At 34.0% G+C, this 24,869-nt stretch overlaps 1 protein-coding gene across 2 annotated transcripts; it reads left to right on the top strand.

Moving 5' to 3' along the window:
* Positions 1-6,557: 6,557 nt before the first annotated feature.
* LOC129257609 (3-hydroxyisobutyryl-CoA hydrolase, mitochondrial-like) lies at positions 6,558-19,953 on the top strand. 2 transcript variants are annotated; one of them, XM_054895979.2, is made up of 9 exons: positions 6,558-6,804; positions 10,037-10,220; positions 11,474-11,558; positions 12,391-12,524; positions 13,021-13,245; positions 14,180-14,266; positions 14,642-14,782; positions 15,541-15,660; positions 16,633-19,953. In XM_054895979.2, the coding sequence occupies exons 1-9, from the start codon at positions 6,779-6,781 to the stop codon at positions 16,780-16,782; spliced, it is 1,152 nt and encodes a 383-aa protein (XP_054751954.1). In that variant the 5' UTR covers positions 6,558-6,778; the 3' UTR covers positions 16,783-19,953. The 2 variants fall into 2 exon arrangements, with proteins under 2 accessions (XP_054751954.1, XP_063952717.1); XM_064096647.1 differs by having other exon boundaries at positions 6,661-6,826; positions 9,865-10,220.
* The last annotated feature ends 4,916 nt before the right edge of the window (positions 19,954-24,869 follow it).

A 24,869-nucleotide genomic window follows, 5' to 3' on the forward strand; every position in this document is an offset into this window, starting at 1 on the left:
TGGGCTACTAAAACTAAAGCACTAGCCCGTTGTTTTTCTTTACAAATTGAAAGAAGGGAAACCCCCCTACACACACCCAAAATATATTTCAGGAGCAATCTTCCAATTGTATTTTATAAAGAGGACTTTTAGTTGAAATTTACTCCTCAATATACGAAAAAACATCGAGTATATAGGGGTGTGGGCTACTAAAACTAAAGCACTAGCCCGTTGTTTTTCTTTACAAATTGAAAGAAGGGAAACCCCCCTACACACACCCAAAATATATTTCAGGAGCAATCTTCCAATTGTATTTTATAAAGAGGACTTTTAGTTGAAATTTACTCCTCAATATACGAAAAAACATCGAGTATATAGGGGTGTGGGCTACTAAAACTAAAGCACTAGCCCGTTGTTTTTCTTTACAAATTGAAAGAAGGGAAACCCCCCTACACACACCCAAAATATATTTCAGGAGCAATCTTCCAATTGTATTTTATAAAGAGGACTTTTAGTTGAAATTTACTCCTCAATATACGAAAAAACATCGAGTATATAGGGGTGTGGGCTACTAAAACTAAAGCACTAGCCCGTTGTTTTTCTTTACAAATTGAAAGAAGGGAAACCCCCCTACACACACCCAAAATATATTTCAGGAGCAATCTTCCAATTGTATTTTATAAAGAGGACTTTTAGTTGAAATTTACTCCTCAATATACGAAAAAACATCGAGTATATAGGGGTGTGGGCTACTAAAACTAAAGCACTAGCCCGTTGTTTTTCTTTACAAATTGAAAGAAGGGAAACCCCCCTACACACACCCAAAATATATTTCAGGAGCAATCTTCCAATTGTATTTTATAAAGAGGACTTTTAGTTGAAATTTACTCCTCAATATACGAAAAAACATCGAGTATATAGGGGTGTGGGCTACTAAAACTAAAGCACTAGCCCGTTGTTTTTCTTTACAAATTGAAAGAAGGGAAACCCCCCTACACACACCCAAAATATATTTCAGGAGCAATCTTCCAATTGTATTTTATAAAGAGGACTTTTAGTTGAAATTTACTCCTCAATATACGAAAAAACATCGAGTATATAGGGGTGTGGGCTACTAAAACTAAAGCACTAGCCCGTTGTTTTTCTTTACAAATTGAAAGAAGGGAAACCCCCCTACACACACCCAAAATATATTTCAGGAGCAATCTTCCAATTGTATTTTATAAAGAGGACTTTTAGTTGAAATTTACTCCTCAATATACGAAAAAACATCGAGTATATAGGGGTGTGGGCTACTAAAACTAAAGCACTAGCCCGTTGTTTTTCTTTACAAATTGAAAGAAGGGAAACCCCCCTACACACACCCAAAATATATTTCAGGAGCAATCTTCCAATTGTATTTTATAAAGAGGACTTTTAGTTGAAATTTACTCCTCAATATACGAAAAAACATCGAGTATATAGGGGTGTGGGCTACTAAAACTAAAGCACTAGCCCGTTGTTTTTCTTTACAAATTGAAAGAAGGGAAACCCCCCTACACACACCCAAAATATATTTCAGGAGCAATCTTCCAATTGTATTTTATAAAGAGGACTTTTAGTTGAAATTTACTCCTCAATATACGAAAAAACATCGAGTATATAGGGGTGTGGGCTACTAAAACTAAAGCACTAGCCCGTTGTTTTTCTTTACAAATTGAAAGAAGGGAAACCCCCCTACACACACCCAAAATATATTTCAGGAGCAATCTTCCAATTGTATTTTATAAAGAGGACTTTTAGTTGAAATTTACTCCTCAATATACGAAAAAACATCGAGTATATAGGGGTGTGGGCTACTAAAACTAAAGCACTAGCCCGTTGTTTTTCTTTACAAATTGAAAGAAGGGAAACCCCCCTACACACACCCAAAATATATTTCAGGAGCAATCTTCCAATTGTATTTTATAAAGAGGACTTTTAGTTGAAATTTACTCCTCAATATACGAAAAAACATCGAGTATATAGGGGTGTGGGCTACTAAAACTAAAGCACTAGCCCGTTGTTTTTCTTTACAAATTGAAAGAAGGGAAACCCCCCTACACACACCCAAAATATATTTCAGGAGCAATCTTCCAATTGTATTTTATAAAGAGGACTTTTAGTTGAAATTTACTCCTCAATATACGAAAAAACATCGAGTATATAGGGGTGTGGGCTACTAAAACTAAAGCACTAGCCCGTTGTTTTTCTTTACAAATTGAAAGAAGGGAAACCCCCCTACACACACCCAAAATATATTTCAGGAGCAATCTTCCAATTGTATTTTATAAAGAGGACTTTTAGTTGAAATTTACTCCTCAATATACGAAAAAACATCGAGTATATAGGGGTGTGGGCTACTAAAACTAAAGCACTAGCCCGTTGTTTTTCTTTACAAATTGAAAGAAGGGAAACCCCCCTACACACACCCAAAATATATTTCAGGAGCAATCTTCCAATTGTATTTTATAAAGAGGACTTTTAGTTGAAATTTACTCCTCAATATACGAAAAAACATCGAGTATATAGGGGTGTGGGCTACTAAAACTAAAGCACTAGCCCGTTGTTTTTCTTTACAAATTGAAAGAAGGGAAACCCCCCTACACACACCCAAAATATATTTCAGGAGCAATCTTCCAATTGTATTTTATAAAGAGGACTTTTAGTTGAAATTTACTCCTCAATATACGAAAAAACATCGAGTATATAGGGGTGTGGGCTACTAAAACTAAAGCACTAGCCCGTTGTTTTTCTTTACAAATTGAAAGAAGGGAAACCCCCCTACACACACCCAAAATATATTTCAGGAGCAATCTTCCAATTGTATTTTATAAAGAGGACTTTTAGTTGAAATTTACTCCTCAATATACGAAAAAACATCGAGTATATAGGGGTGTGGGCTACTAAAACTAAAGCACTAGCCCGTTGTTTTTCTTTACAAATTGAAAGAAGGGAAACCCCCCTACACACACCCAAAATATATTTCAGGAGCAATCTTCCAATTGTATTTTATAAAGAGGACTTTTAGTTGAAATTTACTCCTCAATATACGAAAAAACATCGAGTATATAGGGGTGTGGGCTACTAAAACTAAAGCACTAGCCCGTTGTTTTTCTTTACAAATTGAAAGAAGGGAAACCCCCCTACACACACCCAAAATATATTTCAGGAGCAATCTTCCAATTGTATTTTATAAAGAGGACTTTTAGTTGAAATTTACTCCTCAATATACGAAAAAACATCGAGTATATAGGGGTGTGGGCTACTAAAACTAAAGCACTAGCCCGTTGTTTTTCTTTACAAATTGAAAGAAGGGAAACCCCCCTACACACACCCAAAATATATTTCAGGAGCAATCTTCCAATTGTATTTTATAAAGAGGACTTTTAGTTGAAATTTACTCCTCAATATACGAAAAAACATCGAGTATATAGGGGTGTGGGCTACTAAAACTAAAGCACTAGCCCGTTGTTTTTCTTTACAAATTGAAAGAAGGGAAACCCCCCTACACACACCCAAAATATATTTCAGGAGCAATCTTCCAATTGTATTTTATAAAGAGGACTTTTAGTTGAAATTTACTCCTCAATATACGAAAAAACATCGAGTATATAGGGGTGTGGGCTACTAAAACTAAAGCACTAGCCCGTTGTTTTTCTTTACAAATTGAAAGAAGGGAAACCCCCCTACACACACCCAAAATATATTTCAGGAGCAATCTTCCAATTGTATTTTATAAAGAGGACTTTTAGTTGAAATTTACTCCTCAATATACGAAAAAACATCGAGTATATAGGGGTGTGGGCTACTAAAACTAAAGCACTAGCCCGTTGTTTTTCTTTACAAATTGAAAGAAGGGAAACCCCCCTACACACACCCAAAATATATTTCAGGAGCAATCTTCCAATTGTATTTTATAAAGAGGACTTTTAGTTGAAATTTACTCCTCAATATACGAAAAAACATCGAGTATATAGGGGTGTGGGCTACTAAAACTAAAGCACTAGCCCGTTGTTTTTCTTTACAAATTGAAAGAAGGGAAACCCCCCTACACACACCCAAAATATATTTCAGGAGCAATCTTCCAATTGTATTTTATAAAGAGGACTTTTAGTTGAAATTTACTCCTCAATATACGAAAAAACATCGAGTATATAGGGGTGTGGGCTACTAAAACTAAAGCACTAGCCCGTTGTTTTTCTTTACAAATTGAAAGAAGGGAAACCCCCCTACACACACCCAAAATATATTTCAGGAGCAATCTTCCAATTGTATTTTATAAAGAGGACTTTTAGTTGAAATTTACTCCTCAATATACGAAAAAACATCGAGTATATAGGGGTGTGGGCTACTAAAACTAAAGCACTAGCCCGTTGTTTTTCTTTACAAATTGAAAGAAGGGAAACCCCCCTACACACACCCAAAATATATTTCAGGAGCAATCTTCCAATTGTATTTTATAAAGAGGACTTTTAGTTGAAATTTACTCCTCAATATACGAAAAAACATCGAGTATATAGGGGTGTGGGCTACTAAAACTAAAGCACTAGCCCGTTGTTTTTCTTTACAAATTGAAAGAAGGGAAACCCCCCTACACACACCCAAAATATATTTCAGGAGCAATCTTCCAATTGTATTTTATAAAGAGGACTTTTAGTTGAAATTTACTCCTCAATATACGAAAAAACATCGAGTATATAGGGGTGTGGGCTACTAAAACTAAAGCACTAGCCCGTTGTTTTTCTTTACAAATTGAAAGAAGGGAAACCCCCCTACACACACCCAAAATATATTTCAGGAGCAATCTTCCAATTGTATTTTATAAAGAGGACTTTTAGTTGAAATTTACTCCTCAATATACGAAAAAACATCGAGTATATAGGGGTGTGGGCTACTAAAACTAAAGCACTAGCCCGTTGTTTTTCTTTACAAATTGAAAGAAGGGAAACCCCCCTACACACACCCAAAATATATTTCAGGAGCAATCTTCCAATTGTATTTTATAAAGAGGACTTTTAGTTGAAATTTACTCCTCAATATACGAAAAAACATCGAGTATATAGGGGTGTGGGCTACTAAAACTAAAGCACTAGCCCGTTGTTTTTCTTTACAAATTGAAAGAAGGGAAACCCCCCTACACACACCCAAAATATATTTCAGGAGCAATCTTCCAATTGTATTTTATAAAGAGGACTTTTAGTTGAAATTTACTCCTCAATATACGAAAAAACATCGAGTATATAGGGGTGTGGGCTACTAAAACTAAAGCACTAGCCCGTTGTTTTTCTTTACAAATTGAAAGAAGGGAAACCCCCCTACACACACCCAAAATATATTTCAGGAGCAATCTTCCAATTGTATTTTATAAAGAGGACTTTTAGTTGAAATTTACTCCTCAATATACGAAAAAACATCGAGTATATAGGGGTGTGGGCTACTAAAACTAAAGCACTAGCCCGTTGTTTTTCTTTACAAATTGAAAGAAGGGAAACCCCCCTACACACACCCAAAATATATTTCAGGAGCAATCTTCCAATTGTATTTTATAAAGAGGACTTTTAGTTGAAATTTACTCCTCAATATACGAAAAAACATCGAGTATATAGGGGTGTGGGCTACTAAAACTAAAGCACTAGCCCGTTGTTTTTCTTTACAAATTGAAAGAAGGGAAACCCCCCTACACACACCCAAAATATATTTCAGGAGCAATCTTCCAATTGTATTTTATAAAGAGGACTTTTAGTTGAAATTTACTCCTCAATATACGAAAAAACATCGAGTATATAGGGGTGTGGGCTACTAAAACTAAAGCACTAGCCCGTTGTTTTTCTTTACAAATTGAAAGAAGGGAAACCCCCCTACACACACCCAAAATATATTTCAGGAGCAATCTTCCAATTGTATTTTATAAAGAGGACTTTTAGTTGAAATTTACTCCTCAATATACGAAAAAACATCGAGTATATAGGGGTGTGGGCTACTAAAACTAAAGCACTAGCCCGTTGTTTTTCTTTACAAATTGAAAGAAGGGAAACCCCACCTGAGGTCTCACAGGCCTAATTCATTCCCCATAGACTCGTGTGTTAAATTGGCACTTTAAAAAATTCATAAAAAATAAGGATGAAATTCGGGGGTCGAATGTTTACTACCAGTGGATAGGATATATATCTGGCAATCCATATCTGACCAGAAAAGGGTCCTTCGACTGGCTCATTTTAAAAATAAATTGGCGTGTTTGAAGACATCGTCGGGGGGAGCAGATTCATCACCTCAAACAGCAAAATAGCCCTAATCCTTCCGCCAGTCAAAATACAGTCCAAAATTGGTGATATTTCTTCCCAATTTGGGAAAAGGAAGTTCAGTAATTACCAAAAATAGAATCAGTGTTAGATGGAAAATCATATGCATACACTTTGTCAATCAGCCATATCAAAATTAAAAAAAATGGCAATGGGTTGGCTCGAATGAATATCTATGGCCTGCCACTAGTGATTAGGCCCGTGTAGCCCTGACCCCGTTTGTTTGATTTCTACAAGAATGCACGCTTCTCTTCTTGCGCAAAATCCTGTATCTGATCTATCTTATATCGCGATATTGTTGGCTGGAACTGTTGGCTGGCTTGCTGTTGGCTGGCTTATTGTTGGCTCACTTGACATAGGCGCCGTGACCAACCCAACCCCTCTTCTGTTTCGACGACAGTGCACAACGTGAACAGATCATTTTAGCAGAGCAGTGATACTTCACTTCATCACTGAACTTGAGTTTAAATCGAGGAAGGATGCTAGCATCAAGAAGTGTAAGAAGGTAAAGTATGCATGTTGTGATCGTGTTTTGTGTTTCCAGGGACAGGGAAAGTGTGGGGAATATTGAGAAGTTTAGGCCTATAATTTTTTCACACAAAGTGATGAATTGCATAATTAAATCAAAAATTTCTAAATACAGAATTCTCATTGATATCCAGGTAAGAGTTCCATATGCACCCCCCACTAAAATTGAAAATAAAACATGGAGAAGGTTCAGAATAATATATCTAGCCATAATATAGAACATATATGATGAGGGAGTGGAAATACATACCAAAACATGGCTTTATTCAATCAAATTTTGAGCAGGATCTAGTGCGTGTAATTGTCCATAGACATCGCTTTATTTAGTCAGTAAAGGGTCTGTGAGTCTAGACTAGTCGAACGATCGGCTGATAATTGTTAAAATACCCCTTCCGGTATCAGCGCTTCTCGCTAGCAGGGGGGGTGCATATGGAACTCTTTCCGATATCCACATTTATTATAATTTCCATTTGTTATTGTACAGTCTACAGTAGAGACACATGGTCAATATGGGAGACTCTCCCATTAGAGAGATTATCTCCAATATCAGAGAAAAGTTTTGTAAAGAATTTGGGTATCCACATTCAGAGACAGTCTCCAGTTTCCTATGTTTGCATTTGCTGCAAAAGGATTACCTCGGTGGCAAATAAGAATGTGATAAGCAGATTCCTCATGAAAAATTACCCCTTTTCTCCGTCTACTTTTGTTTTGATAAGGATTTTTGTTGGGCTTCTGACCTCAGTGAGACAAAATTTTGGGTGGAAAAATCATGCTTTTGTTGGTGTTGTTTCTTTTTGTTCTTTTGTAAAGCAAATCTCCAACATGGGAGATTGTCTCCCATATTGGAGAGAGTCTCCCATATTGGCCATGTGCCTCTACTGGTCTACAGTTGTTTTCCATAAATTACGCAGTTCAGGCTACAACAGAGCCAATATATTTATCAAACTGTACATTAATACTTGTAAATAATACATATCTTTACAAGTGTAGCATGATAGAGCTAGAGCATATATCAATTCAACCTGAAAAATGAAAACTTGATTGAAAATATGACTTGACAATAATACAATAAAAACAAGGTTCTTTATCATATTACAAAAGGTTACAAGTTTACTACCATAGAGAGTGATTGTTTGAGTCTTGGTTTGATGGGAAAAACTTGTGTTCAGAAACCAGCAATGTTAATATTAATTTATTTCAGAATTTTTCAAAACATTTTTATATCGTTATCCTTACTCATATTTCAGATCAAATTTTGTCATACAACATGATTGTGTTGCATAAAGTTTTCATTTTTAAAATTAGATTCTTACTTTTTAAAATCATGAATTTTGTGATTTATAAAACACTTGATTGAGCTAGACCAGTTCCACCCCGATATAAAGAGGATTTGAGTAAATCTGAGTGGTAGACTAAGGAAACTCAAATAAAAGAAAAAAAAATATATAGCATGTCAAGTTTTGCTTTGGAAAAAAAAGTGATGAAGGAAATTCCCTGGCATGTTCATGTTCACTTTTAAGTAAAAAAAAAAACCAAACAAACTAAGTGACACTTTGTTAACTTAAAATATCTTGATGGAATATTTTTAATAAATTGCATGATTTGATTTTCTTCTATTCATTCCAATAAATATTTTCTTAGGGTGGTTTTGGGCTTTGAAAACAAGGCAATACTGGGCAAAGCAACAAGATTCATGCCTAAAATTACTTCCACTTTTATACTTGTCAATAAAACATTTGTAATATGGTAAGATAGATTTTAAAACAAGAACATGACTAGTTAAAAATGATTTTGAGCTTGAACTGCTACAGGTTGGTAATATTAGACTGTGATTTTATTCAACTGACAAAAAGAGAATTCTGCTGACTCAGCACAATAAAATTGATTGATTTCAGTAGCTTTAACTTGCAATTGCAAATTTGTTATTGTAGTAAGTTTAATAAACAGCCACTTATCTTACACTTACATCAGCTCAATGACCATACTGCATTTGTTTTAGTACTGGTAGTTATATAATTCCTGATGATATCAATGAGCTAACCTTTGAGCTTACAACTTAGGCTTGTTTTCGTATCAAACTGAAAGAATGGATAATCACACTTATTCAAATAATGTATCAAAGTCTGAACTAAGAATTTATTGAAGTATAATTGGAATAATGGAATTAAATAAGAATAGTGCAGTAACTGCACAATTCTTTGAGTCATAAATTGTTTACTGTTTAGTGTAAATCATGAAGTATTATCCATACTGCATCTGCATGGTATTCTTGACGAGATATTCCACTGATATTTGATCAGAAATTTAACATTTGCAAAATGGATCTTGACAAGAGGTGAGGATTTTGATATTTCAAATTGATTGAATTTAATAAAGTGATTGGTAGTTTGGTACTGTACACTTGAAAGGTATGCAAATCCTGATCTATCTTTTGGCAAAGTTCTGGATTCAGGACTTGTCATACCAAAGTTAATATAACATTTTAGTTAAAGGTCTGCTCAAAAGTGTTGTAAAAAGGCAATCCATTCAACTCAGTATTCAACTCAGTATTGTAATGATGTGTACGAATCCTATGCTTTATCCACTCCAAGAGAGAGTGAGTGTGTGATAGGGGATAGCTTGTTATTCAGGGTTAAAAGGTCATAGTGGTTTATGTGTCATGACTTAACTCATTCAATCCGTCAACATCTCTGGGTTCATGGAACTATTTCTGTTTTACATGTAGCTGCAGTACAATTTACAGGCACATGTATTCAATGAGAAATTCATGTGTGCCAATTATCAAGGAATTGAAAAAACAAACAGATTTATTACAATATATTATATATATATATGAAATAATTGCCTTTTTGTGCTTCAGTATTATATTAGTCAAATCTTGTCTATGAGTCAATTTATGTGTTTTTGCCCTGTGGGTTGGAATTTCGCTTGCAGATCCATTTTCTTCTGTTATTAAGATATATCATAAAATACAATTTTTGTCAAAAATGTTATTCTTACTCTTTTTCCTGTACAGTTTAGTTTATTTTTATTTCAGAAACCGTACTCATGTAAATCAAGCCAAATCTCTGATACTGCTTACATGTATTTCCTTTTGTAGAGTTGTTAGAAGAATAATGATATTATAAAAATTGGTCAGTTATGTTTCAATTTAGAAGAAAATTAATGAATATTTCCATACTTTATCATCCCTTTCTTTGTGTATGCAGTATATCCTTGCAGCGTGTTTCAGCTATCCTGAGGCAATTGAGGATGTCATCAACTGCAGCAGGTTCAGAAGATGATGCTCTCTTCGAAAAGATAAATTCAACTGGTATCATTACACTAAACAGACCAAAGGCCCTCAATGCCCTTGATTTGTCTATGGTCAAGAAAATTACACCAAAGCTAAAAGTAAGTATTGTTCTCACTTTGGAAGCATGCGGAAAGCATGTAGATGTCATGTGTTCCGAGATCCTTCCTTCTAAATCACCAACAGTTTGTCATTAATAAAGAATATTTAAAAAAAAAGAATGGTAATCTTTAGGCCTATACATTGCTTGCTTGAAGTGTTCTAGGGTGCGTTTATCCGCCACTTTTTTACCCTAGAATCATGATTCAAATCATGATTCTGCAGAATCACGATTGCGTTTAGTCGAAATTGAATATAATCATGATTAGAATCACAAACATGAAACACGAAAAAAGGGGCGTTTGGAAAGACGTTTCTGCAGAATCACGTACGAAAATGTTCGAATAAACGATATCGTGATTACAATCATGATTCTATGACCTCACTGTTGTGTCGGGCTACTTTCGGTTTGACTCTTGCCAAGCTCAAGGCACTCTACATGCTCATTGTATGCACATGATTATGTACTACGCATGCATTTCTTGTCATGTTCAAGTTCTGTGTTGGTCATCGCATCGTCCACTACTTTTCATTTTGTGGTCATGTCTTCAACTTCAAGTTCTAGTAAATGAATTAACTGGACAGACAATGATCCCAGTTGTTGTTGAGTATACAGTACCAATATTAAATTGAATCTACGCTGAAATTCATTTCCGAACACCATTTTGGATAAACTAACAAGATGAATAGAAGCATAATTATGGACCCTATATGATAGACGTAAACATGATGAGGTATAGACTGAATTCTGGAAGCAAAAGATTTTTCGAGAGCCGAAACACGTGCGAAAAACTTCCTCTGTCAAACTGTGCACTAGTGATGCGCACTGGATTGGCCCGAATCTGAGGAGAAACAGCATTGGAATGAAGGTCGTCTAAACGCTGATTCTGTGATATTGTGATTCATGTTTGTGTTTTGAATCATGATTCGAATCATGATTCAAATCATGATTCTGGCTTGAGGTCGCATAAACGCAGCCCTAGTCAATCCATTGATGTGTTCATTTAACCCTTTTGGAATTTTCCTTCATGATTTTATTTATGTAATTTAATTTGAAGGCTTGCATGATATTTGTGTGTGTAGGCCTATATCAAACTGACATGATGAGGATGTAGAATACTCTATAAACTACTTACGTGTGTGTTTGCGACGTAGATAGGTTCAGAAATAATTCAGCATAATTGCAGGTATTTGTGAAATGAATAAGCCTTTTCATGCTTTGTTTTTATTTGGATTTGTTAATCTATTTGTTTAGGAATGGTGTGAAGATCCTTCTACATCAGTTGTTATCATAAAGGGTTCTGGAGACAAAGCTTTCTGTGCAGGAGGTGATATCAAAGGTAATTTTAATACTGTAGTTTGATGTTGGATTCTGATGAAATAGGATATCATTAATTATCATTTGGCTTTTGGTATTTACATATAATACATTTCTTTTCCATCTGTATGAATCTGTATTGTATTTAAATATTTATTTATAATGTTTATATTTTGTTATGTTTCTATTTGTACATGTAAACAGTCACACATTTCAGTCTTTGACTGCTTGTGATTGTATTTTGATAGTTTTTATTGCAATAAAATCCAATATATATATTATTTAGAAAGTCAAAAGGGGCCTAAGCTTTCGATCCTAGCAGAATCTTCGTCGGAGGCAAAATGAATCTTCGTTGGAGGCAAAATGACCATTTTGCCTCCGACGAAGAGTCTGCTAGGATCGAAAGCTTAGGCCCCTTTTGACTTTCTAATTTACTCCTTTGGCTCTCTTTTATTAGATAAGCAGTTTTCAGCAGCTTCTTTTGCCATATATATTATTTGTGTGAAATGTTTTCTTACTTATTTAATTGTTTAGAAATTTCTTCTTTTTAAGGTTTTTTTTTAGTTAAGATTGTCAGTGATACTTTTCCTTCCCATCATAAACAATGCAAAGTTAATTTTTAATCAGTAATAAGTGAAATAATGAAGTCATTTCAGGTCTGACATGCGCTTGCATTATGTTGCTTGATTTTGTAACTGCGTACCTGGGCATCGGAAATCGACTCGAACCTTAAACATAATTAGGTATTCATTTTTTTTAAATGGTGAGGGGCCATAATGCCCCCCCCCCCCTTCTCCCGGACTGTGAGGGTGAAGAAGTAATGATGATTTTTCATTTTTCCCCCTCAATTCCAGCTGTAACAGAAGCAGGCAAGTCAGGAGACCCTCAGGCAGGGGATTTCTTCAAGAATGAATATGTATTGAACTACACCATCGGAACCATGAAGAAACCATACATAGCATTTATCCATGGCATTACCATGGGAGGGGTACGTCATATTGATTTATTGTTTGGATTGAATTCAGTTACTCATGGAAAACTCATTACATTAGCCTTCCAATCGTCAAGATGAGAAAGATAACAAATATTGAAAGTAGCAAATAGAAAATCAAATAAAGTGATAACTTTGGTAAAGGGTATTGCTGTGGTCTTCGTAATTTTTTTTTCTTCAAGTAAATGTACTTTGCTTTAAGGAATTTGTGATATGTTCTCAATCAACATAATAAATTCATTATGGAGGTACTGTGGACAGGTGGTCTAAGGCTCCTGACGAGAAACATGAAAGACCAGGGTTCGACCCCCGACCAAGGTACTTCTGCCCGTGAGCAAGGCATAAATAGTGCTCTTTATCCTGCAATCAAATAAATGGAAATGCTATGTACATCCTTGGTAACTATGTGTGGACTTTATTTAGAAAAAAAAATTATGAAAAAATGAATTCACTATTATTCCATATATAATTTTAAACATAAATTGTTTTAAAGGGTGTAGGTCTTTCCGTCCATGGAAGGTACAGAGTAGCAACAGAGAAGACACTCTTTGCCATGCCAGAGACTGCTATAGGACTCTTCCCTGATGTAGGAGGTGGTTACTTCTTACCAAGGCTTGATGGGAAACTCGGTATCTACTTGGCTTTAACTGGCTACAGGTTAAAAGGTCGCGATGTCCTGCACGCTGGAGTAGCTACACACTTTGTAGAAGCTCAAAGAGTAAGAATTATTAAGTGGTTGGGTAATTTTTGTCTGAAAGGACCTGATTATGCTTGAATATTAAAATATAGTATTACATTAAACATGAAAGGTAAAATTGGAAAGTCTAATAGTTGATGACATTTTTCCTCTGTCATTATAATCTACAAATTCCATCTATTGATAGAAGTTTCTTGGAAAGTAGCATAACAACAGTCATTTCCTTTGTCTTTTTAGTGATCTTTTTCGCATGCAAAATTTTACAGCAACTTTATTTGCCCGTTGCTGTAAAGGGAAGTGAAACCCTTTAAACCAGTTGATTTTTTAAAAAGAAATAGGTCAATGGAAGTTACAGAAAATTTGAATGTATACTAGGAAAGTTATGAGCATTTAAATGTTCAGGTCACTAATGCTATAAAAATCCTCACATTGGCAATGAACCGAATATGTGTGATGTTACCCTTGAACAACTTTCCCATTAATACTTTGTACATGTTTCTCTTTCATCAAGTCTATTGGTATTTGTGTACTTGTCATAAGAGGACATGTAGTACAGATTTCTCAAAATATATCGTGAACAGATCACTATTACTATCATTGGAATAAGCAAAAATAATAGTATTTTAGTATTTTTTTTTTCAAAAAGAGGAAAGATGTGTTATTTTCAGAAGGTACTTCACGATTACAATAAGTGCACATGTGGCTCTTCAATGGCGGCCTTGGCCTTGAATCAAATTATGTTTTCACATAAGAATTATTTTATCTTTGTTTCATGTAAGGTGCTTAAAAAAAATGCACCCTGAAGCAAAGTCTGATGTTTTGTTATATCAAAACTAGAATCCTGAATCTGAATATAAACAAATTTTAGAAAAAAATACAAAGAAATTTTAATAAAATAATATCAGAATCATGGTGATTTGTTGTAGCACCAATCAGCATGTTTATCTTGTTTTAGTTACCAGAATTGGAGCAAGAACTGTGTAGTCTACAATCAGCTCAACATGCGCAGGTTCAAGAAGTTCTTAATAAATTTCATGAACAGGTGAGGTTTAATTTGTTTTGCATTCTTAATGATTAGAACATTGTTTTGATTAACAAAGTATAATAGTTTTAACACAATGTTGATGTAGAAATTACAATACCACAGGTGAATACCATGCTATATTTGAATTGAAAATTGTTTGAAAAATTCAAGATGAAACTTTTATTTTTAAATATCCCCATGACCACCTTAGGCCAAATAAGACATTTTACATCTAATCTGACTTTGCATTAATCGATCACTGCATACCTGTGCAAATTGTCATTCAATTTCTACCTGTATTATTAAATGATTTAGACTGTTTAGTGTTATGCCTTTAACACAATAAATCAAATGCATGATTTTCATTTATCTGTCTCTGTTACACAATTACAGTGTACGATAGATGTGGACAAACCATTCTCTTTGGCACCTCATAAACAAAGCATAGACAGGCTATTTGATGCTGATACTGTAGAAGCTATACTCCAGAACCTTGAGCAAGATGGATCAGAATGGGCTATTAAACAACTTGAGGTATGTCTTAATAGATGAAATTATCTTCCAACAAAGTTTGGGTAGTCCTTTTCAGTGGCTGAATGTATCAAGTGAAATCTTATGGTTTTATTTGTATTGAACAGGTTGCCTCAACTATGTTGACACTCATGGTCAGGGGGGCTGTTCCTTGCTACACATTATGAAACTCTCCATTTTCAGATATTGAACATAACAGTGCCAAGCTGTCTGTTTGCCTTCACCAATTAATTATTCACAATGGATTTGCAAAAGCTACAGTGCTCAAATGCTGGGGTTTATCATGAACTTTGGGACCCCCTCCCCCCATAAAAAAGTATCTAGATTTGTGACTATGATTTGTATACGCCTTAAAAATTATAGCCATGATTACATGAATTATAGATACATATATTTTCTGTCTATTCTTAAATAGGGAAACAAAAACACTTTTCTCTATATGTGATATCAAAGCTTCTTTAATAGCTCAATATATATTTTAGGAATTCAGCTATTGTAAGAAGAATAACACAAGACTAGTTCTGTTGTGACCTGTTGCTTTAATTTCTGACCTGTAGAATAGTAGCCCACTTCAATTAAAAAAAGCTTAGAATTTCCTTTGTTGTTGTTGCCCATTTAAGTTGTCTCTGCAACCTTTATTAACTTGTCTCATCCCATATTTGAGAAATTGCTTTATCTCTTCTGTCTCATGCTTTATATATTTTTCTATATCCTGGGTTAAGAAGTATTTCTTAATCTTGTTGAATTCTTTGTTTTTGCAGACTCTTAAAAAGATGTCGCCTACCTCTATGAAAATCACCTTGCGTCAGCTATTAGAAGGCGGCAAATTGACATTGGGAAACTGCCTCTCAATGGAATATAGAATTGCAGAAGGATGCATTGTAAGTAATGATTAAGAATAGTTTAAGATAGTATAAGTATCGCTCATTATAACACATACAATCAAACCTGTATTACCGGCCACCTTCCTATAGCAGCCATCCGCCTTTAGTGACCACTAATATTGATTATATGGGGGCACATTAGGTGGTAGGAGCATTGGGGTCGTAATCCAGTGACCTTGGTTTGATATCAAGTAGGAGTGCCCATAACATTTGGTCTTATTCCTGTTTGGTCCAAAATATGAATCATGCGCCCAGATGGTCTAATTTTGTCAATAAATTTGTGTTTCATAAACAGTTTGATTTAATCATATAGACTAAGTGGTGTTAGATCAAGGGGATATAAGATTAAATAGGTATAGCATAGTGTTAAACAAGTAACTCATTGGCAATTAGACCAAATGGCAAGTAGACAAACTGATTGTAGAAACCATGTCTGGGGCCCGTAACACAAAGCTTAGTAATGATCGTAGAACATTTTTTTATGACTTATTCCATTGACTACAATGTACAATCAATCGTAAAAATCAAGCGTACGATTAATCGCTAACCTTTGTGTTACGGGCCCCTGATGAGAGTAGACAAAGTGGGTGTAGACCAAGTGACAATTTAATGTAGAGTAGAAACTTGGTCTGAAAAAACACAGTTGAAAAAGTATTAAACCAAGATGAGATAAAAGGTAAAAAAAGGATTTGACTTGCTGTAATTTTGATTAGATACCATCCATGATTATGTCGCGAGGTTTGAATATTGAGGAAATGGAAATGAAGAATAACATAAAATCATAATCATGCCTTTAGAAATACAGATTGTGGATTAGAATTTATGATTGACTCTTTTGCGAAATATCTACCTGACATATGTTTCGTGGTTTTCTCCTATTATTTGACAAATATATATGATAAATTGAATATACACAGATGCTGGTTGTGTTAAATAATTGGGATGTGTAATTTTTTTTTCCATCTCCAGAGAGGGCATGATTTCTACGAGGGAGTGCGAGCTGTACTCATCGATAAGGACCACACCCCCAAATGGTCACCAGCAACGATAGAAGGAGTCGGTGAAAATATTGTCACAGGTCATTTTAGTCCGCTTGGCAAACAAGAACTTATACTCTGATCCCCCTGACATTCACGCCTGCACTGCTGCCCTCATTAAGTCATATAACATGAGCCTAAGGGAGTTATTCTGTCTTTCTTGTAAAGCAGTTTTATTTTGGGAGAAACTTTCTAGAGATTATTCTGGATTTGTAAATGGTGCCCATAAACAATGAAGGATACTATATTAATACGGGTAATTGCATGAAACAGATATCACCCGCCTGCACACTAGAAAGAAGTGAAGTCTAGTCAAGCTGCTTCTTTGTTTCAGTTGAAAGTGATCTCTCACCTTTTTGCAGCAAAAATGAATGATAAGTCATTCAAGAATCACGTTATTCAATCAGAAACATTCCTTAAACAATGTTAGAAACCACAAAATAAAATGTTAAATTATGAGTTAAACATTGTTTGACAATGGTCTTGCTCAACACTTTAGTAAAAAAGATTATTTATGTTTAAAATTATGGCTATTAAACTATATTTTAAGACAAAGCCAGGAAATTTGTGATTACTAATAGGTTTTAGATATGGTGTTAATAGCAGTCTCTTTTTATCATGAAATGATAAATAAATTTGTATCAAATCTTGATTCTGAAATAGAAGAATATTATGTGAAGGAAACAATGCAATAAATGAATTTTCAAGATGTACCCTTTTGGATTGTTTGTACTTTCATTCATGTACATGAGTAGTATTGATTCATGTGAATAATATAGTGTACAGAGATAAAGTACTCAAGTTTGTAGCAAAAACAAGAATTGAGTCATTTTCCCTTTCTTCACAAGCTAGTGAGTCTTCTTTCATCTTTGGGAAACCTTGTATCTAAAAAAATGTTCAGGTCTGGGGGGCTTTCCATGAAAGAATTTGACATGTATTTAATTGCAACTGTTCGAAGCTACTGAAATCCTTGCAGCTGATTGGCTGAGTGCAGATTTGTCAGGGAAATTCACTTAACAAGAAGCTTCATAAAATGTTACCCTGATTGGGAGATAAGAAAGTGGGTTAGAAAACAGGTAAGTTACTGAAGAGATGTAGGTTCTGTTACAGCATAGAGTTATTAGAGGCCCATTCTCTAATCTAAAGTTGTAATTAAGCTTTGGATAGCCAAATATAACCCAGGTCTCTAAGAATATAATTTGAATAAAGAAGGATGCAATGTAATTAACTCTTTAAATTATTTTAGCTTCTCATAATTTTTACCCTGACTTCATAGACCATGGTCTATTAAAGTTATAACAGACATGAGAATACGAGCCTAAGAATCCTGTGCCCTGTAATTCATATCAGAATAGGAGGAAACCTCTGGTTACAGATGATTTCAGTGTTTCCTATTTTTGTTTTTGTATGGATTATGCCAAGCAAATCGGGATACATGTATATGAATATAAAAATCTATGGTCAGGTACCTGAGGTCATAGGATGATGGTCTGTTTGTTACAGAGAACATTGTAGGTGTGTTACTACCAAATATCAAGGAACTGATTTTACTAAAGATTGATCTACACGGTCTGATCACCCCTACCACGTCATCATGAATGAGGTAATTTACTATTGGGTAATGAACAGCTTTATCATTGAAAAATGCTGCAAAATACTAAAAATTTATGTGTGAGGTTTCATCCTGAGAGAAATTGTTCATATTTTTGTTGTTGATATTTTTATGTATAAAGAATGAGATATGTATTTAATCACGTGATGGTGATGAATGTAGTTATTCAAGAATCCTTGTTCAAAGTTGATTTGCATTATGTACAGAAGAGTTTGCATGATTTTTCTGAAAAGTGAAGTTAACGAGTTAATAATTTTTTTTGTGATATGTGGTATTAATTCCCAGTGGAGTGCTTCAAGAGAGAACTTGTCAGATGTTTTATCCCACAAAGTATACTTTATTAGCAAGCTCCCATATGAAGTATGCTTCTCAGCCAATCAAAATTAAGGAAATTGGTCAGATCTAACAACTTGCCGGACGACAAATGTTGATGAAATGCTCTTGTGGAGATTTATATTTTCAGTCATTACCTGTACAAGGGGTATTGGCTCCAAATTAAAAAGCTGTATTTATAGCACACCACTATGAATTCGAGTTTGGAATGGGCAATATGCTGCCATGTTCTACTCTAAGCATTTTTAAAAGGGCAAATGTGCAGTATTGTGCACACAAGATATGCTTGTTAGCAAGAATTTCATACCTGGGTCAATAAAATCAAAGGAACGGATGGGCTGTCATATGCTTCTAATAATAGCCTTGAATCTTACATTTTCTGTTCTGTTTCTGTTTATGGTAACTCCCGTAGGAACTTGGCAGGACAGCTTTTTGCTGGTAAACGTCAAGCTGGTATATAACCAATTACCTATAGGAAACTATTTACGTCTACGTTAATCAGTCATAGTGGCTGACCGTAATAGACGACAGATATTACTCTGGGGTCTTTTTATCAAAGTGGAGACAATGGCAGAGTGGGGATTCGAACTCACAACCTTGCGATTATGAGTCCAATGCTATTACCACTGGACCTCACAACCTGTGTGGTCTAGCTCTATGCAGCTCATATATTATCTGGCACTTTCATAGGAGAATAGCAAAAATGTTCCCTATAACAGAAAGAACTATATTGCTCTAGTCTTAAAAACTGGGCAATAGGCTAGTCATGTAAGTATAATATTAAAAAGGTATTACTTTGGTACAATTTATATTTATGTTAGCACAGGGTAAGAGTTAGATATATATTTTATACAGAGCAGTATTATCAATCATCAATATGTTTAACATATCCCTGTTCATTGTAATTTTCATGGTATTGGTGTAGATGAAATAATAATGATACAAAAAATGACGGGTAACCTTGTACTTAGATCTTCAACCATCTGCATTATGAATTGGTTCTTTGCTGTAACAAAAATTGTTTGGTGGTTTGCTTTATGCTTTGATCCATATGGTAACCCAAGTTATGAAAATAATTGGTGAATTACAGTGGTTTCATCAGGAAGCATAGCGACAAATCTGGGTGATGTGATATATTTTTTTAAAGTTAATCCTTATGGTGGTCTTCCAAAGTATTTGGAATAGGTGGATATTATGCCAGTAAATGATGTTCAGATATTCATAGACACAATGCAAAGTGATTAAATACAATCAAAAAATAAAATACCTAACTTGACTTTGTTTGTATTAAATATTTAATGAAATATAGTATCACCTTTAATACCAGTGTTTTCCTTCTCAAATAATGAAATTTACTCCAAAATATTTATATCATATTTGATAGTTCCGAATGAGTTACCAGAAATATACAAGTTAGATCCAATATTGCAATATTGGCTTGCCTAACTAGAATATTACTGGTATCCCATGAAGAAAGCCTTCCAATATGATATTATCTTTATGATTATTATTCATTAGATCATGCAATATGGCACATTATCAAACGGGTGCAAGGATGTAGCCAATAGTGAGTGCGTATTCTAGTCACGTGTTTGGTGCTTTAATTTTAGGCAAGCTCCCAGCCGTGCATTTTTTGTGTAGCTTTGTGCATTAATTATGCAGCACTGCATTTTGGGTGCATCATTTTTCCAATAGCGTGTAAAAATTGAGACGCCATCTGATATACATGTTCTTTCAAAGGAAAGACATGCTGCTTACTTAAAGGACGAGTCCAACCAAACAAAAAGTTGATTTGAATTAAAAGAGAAAAATCCAACAAGCATAACACAGAAAATTTTATCAAAATCGGATGTATAACAAGAAAGTTATGGCATTTTAAAATTTTGCTTAAATTCACAAAACAGTTATATGCACATCCTGGTTGGTATGCAAATTAGGAGACTGATGACTTCATCCACTCACTATTTCTTTTGTATTTTATTGTGAGAAATATTAAATATTCTAATTTCCTCCTCATTGTCAAGTGAAACACCAATTTATTTCTCTATGAACATGTGGAATTAGCATTGTTTAAAAATATATGGTTCAGTCAAGTTGGTCCTTATTGTCAAATCTGTAAAAAATGAAATATTGTATAATTCAAACAATAAAAAACAAAAGCAAAAGTGAGTGAGGGACATCATTGACTGTCTCATTTGCATGTCACTGAGTTGTGCATATCACTGTTTTGTGAAAAGTAAGCGAAACTTGAAATTATAATTTTCTTATTTTACATCCAATTTTGATGAAATTTTCAGCATTATGCTAGTTTGATTTTTCTTTATTTATTCAAATCAACATTTTTCTGGGGTGGATTTGACCTTTAAGGCGCGTTTACCTAGATAAATTTGTCATTTCATAATAGAAAGCAGTTTTGACCTCTATCTCTGCGATCCTCGAAAATTTAAAGAGATTTGAACAAACAGAACAACCTTTCCACTGCAAATTCATACTGCTGACCCATTTTATAAAACAAATAATACACATTTTCTATATTTGTTGAATTAGTGGCAATGCAAGCATCTCTCTAGTATTTGCAATAATATGCAAAAGCACTCCATCCAAGTGCCTTGTGCTTTCACATATTGCAAATGCCCTAGAGTATGCTTCATCACCATAACACACTCATAAATGTGTGTATTTGTATAATATTGCACAAAAAGTTTTGTTTGAGCTATGAAAGCCAATGGGGAATCTTCGTACAGACCAATATGCTTTTATTGCACCACTATAACGTACTTAATAATGACAAATACCCCTTTCATGTCAGTCACTCATCTGTTCTACAAGTCCAAGCCTAAGGTACCTCGTACAAATGTACGCATTATTTTCCAATGTGTTTCTTGTGCAAAAAAAAGGTCCGGCCAGTTGTTGCTTACTAACCATACTTCATATGCATTAAGGTCAATTTAAATGATCATACCAGTCCTGAACTTACTTGCATGTTTAATATATGCCTCAAGTTGCAAAAGTAAATATTCAATGTACTAATGGTCACTACTGGCTACTGATATTGCTGTAAACAATACTGAAGGAAAAGTATCCTTGCTGATTTTAATTAAAAGTATATGGTTTTGTTCTCACAGTTGCATTGGTGTAACAGACCTGCCAACCAGTACGTTTTAGCCGTATTAAGTACGTTTTTGCAACCAAAATACGGCAGTATGTTTTTTCTTTGAAAAATACTTTTTTTTTTTTTTTTAAAACTAAATCGTAATTTATTGAGAAAAATATTCTCTATATGTCTCTATTTCATAAAACGTGCACAAATATGGTTATTAGATCAATGTAATTTCAGGTAACTTGTTTTTTTTTCAATCATTTTGTTCAAACCAGGGTGAAGATATACACATGTTTTAATGTTTTTTTTTTCATCTGCAAGAGCAGTGCGCATTTTAGCTTGCATGCAGCTTGAGCGCCGCGATGAGCGAGTGCGCAAAGCATTTTATTATGAAATACACTTTTTTGGGGAAAAATACATTTTTTTTTAATCACAGAATACAGTTTTTCATTCCCAGAGGTTGGCAGGTCTGGTGTAACATTAATAAGGCGCTTACAACTGGTGATTCTAAGTGCACTGTGTTCTGTTTATGGTTTATATTTGGGAGAAAAAAAGACACGACTAATAGAAAAGACATACATTGTTGAAATCAGCCGTATCATGCCTTCAAATCCAACTGTCCATATCAACAATGTTGTTAATTCCACGGGACACCGGTCAATCATGTTTTTTATTTCACCATACTGCAATGAAAGGAAACCACACTCAAGTGGATTTCTGCCAATCAAAGTACATTGCAGTTATAATTTATATTTTTTGTATTACTCTTTTATCTATTACCATATACTTGTATTTGAATTTTTGAATAAAGATAACTACCTGTAATATCATACAGTTCATGGAAAGATGGTAAAATGCTTTTCTTGAACAAAACTGGTTTTGGTATTTTTGATGGTCTGACTTAAAGAATGTTGTTTTTACTACAAGTGAGTAGTAAAAACAAAGTTCTTAAATAGTGCTAAGGAAATAACCTTGCGATATTCAAAGCTTATTTCTGTAAACAAGGTTATAAAAAACAATAGATTTAAATAGTTGTAAGGAGTGGGAAAGGACAATCACATTGATGTATACTAAGTTTGTTTTTAGTACAAGGTTCAAATATCAATAATATATAGCTCTATCATGAAGGACAATTTTAAATGACCACATTGGTCACACCTTGAAAAAAACATACTAAACAACATCTTGGGGTAGTCAAGTGAGCCTAATGACAGCCATGCAAGTTTAAAATAAAACAGTTATAAAGTTAGCTCAAATTTATAACACTGGCATGTGTAAGAGAAATAGACTGTCAAAGTTATATTACAGAAAAAATTGAGAAATTAAGAATATATTCCCTTTCCATTTGGTTTAAGTTTTTTTTTTTAATAAAAAATTTGTTTATGGGAAGTCACTACACACAGTATCTCCAAACATTCTCTGCTAACACTTTTTTCTCTCATGGTCATATGGTAAGAAATGATAATTTACATGAATGAAACCCTGACAAAAATTAACACACAACAAAATACATTAGTAGGTTTAGCATTAATTAGCATATTCATTTTTTTATTTGGATGTTCTTTTAATAAAGTTTTTACAATTTGACTTTACAAATACATAACATCACCAGCCTACGACAGCAGAGCTAAAAAAATAATATCCCATAGACCGATATCATTAATAATTTCATTTCTCTCTCCTCTTCAGAGATAAAAAGTAGAAAATAAAGAACAACAAATGTATGTTTTAGACTTATATCATCCCTTGCCATGCAAATGATCAATAGTTCTATACTACAAAACTTTTTTTTTCTAATGTTATTATTTTTTTTCTATTATACATATATTTCAATCCTCTTCATCATGACATTCTCTGCATGCATTTGTACATAGAGTTCATTCTCCCATCAAAGTCTAACTGCACATTTTTATCATTTTGAGTGCCAAATCAACCTACAAATGAAAAATTCATGTAGATCATGAATTTTCACAATCTTTTCCGAGTGCCTCTTATCCAATTTCTCTTCTCCATTTATACCAAAGCTGTGTGCATTACATGTAGTTACCTAATATTTTAAAAAGAGTTATCAAATCAAAAAGTATTTAGAGATCTATATCTTTTGCAAGAAACTTTTTTTTTAAATCTTGATTCGTCTCTAGGAAAGTGAAAATTTGTATAAATAGTGAATGTATCATAAGAATATACCTACTTTAAATTCTATAAGATCAGATGATGATTCTCAAAAATAAATCATTTACTACTACTATACATGTCATTGAAAAGGTCAAATGGTTTTAATCTTGTTCACTACAATATTTATTATTCATCCCAGACACAAAAGAGAAGTGAGTGTCTGGAATACTCAAAATGAAAGCCAAATAATGCTGAAAGAAAAATCTGGAGCACAAATGAAACATAATCATGACCTTAAAAATTGATTTTCGCCCCACGCAGTTGTTTTGTTGCATCACATGGTCATCTTTTACAACTCTCTTGAATAAAATCTAGCTCAAAAAGTGTGAGTAAGCAGATAAATAATTGTCTTCCAAAACCATAGTATAGCATCTTTTGAAACATAGCATTACAAATACACTTGGTAGGTTTATTGAGGAATAGCACTGTATACATGATACATGCCCCCCCCCCAAAAAAAAAAAATGCTGCAATGACGAGATCATATCACAAGACAGTAGCAAAAACATTAAAATTGATTCAAAGACTACTCTTAGAAATCACTGACTACCAACATTTATGTAAAGATTGATTTACATATGGTAAGGCTGTGCCCTTCAATGATCATGTTGGGGCCACAAACCGATTACAAATATCTTCACAAAGCCACATGGAATGACAAAGCCAAGTGCATTAAAAAGAACATGTGTCTATAAAAAAAAATGGGAAGGTACAATAATGCTAATGTTTCACTTGGACCATCTGTTTGAAACCAGATGGTGCAATCCAAATCATATCAATTTTTTTTTGTTCACACCCAAGATCAAGAGATATGTTCACACAACTATTGTCAAATTTGGAAACTAAACATATTTCCTTGCATGTCTAAATACATCTCCATTTATGTGCATGGAATACAGTATTTTTTCCTCATGTCTTTGTATTCTAAAATTAATATTCAAATATTGAT

Source organism: Lytechinus pictus, chromosome 3 (assembly GCF_037042905.1).
Source record: "Lytechinus pictus isolate F3 Inbred chromosome 3, Lp3.0, whole genome shotgun sequence".
NCBI lineage: Eukaryota > Metazoa > Echinodermata > Echinoidea > Temnopleuroida > Toxopneustidae > Lytechinus > Lytechinus pictus.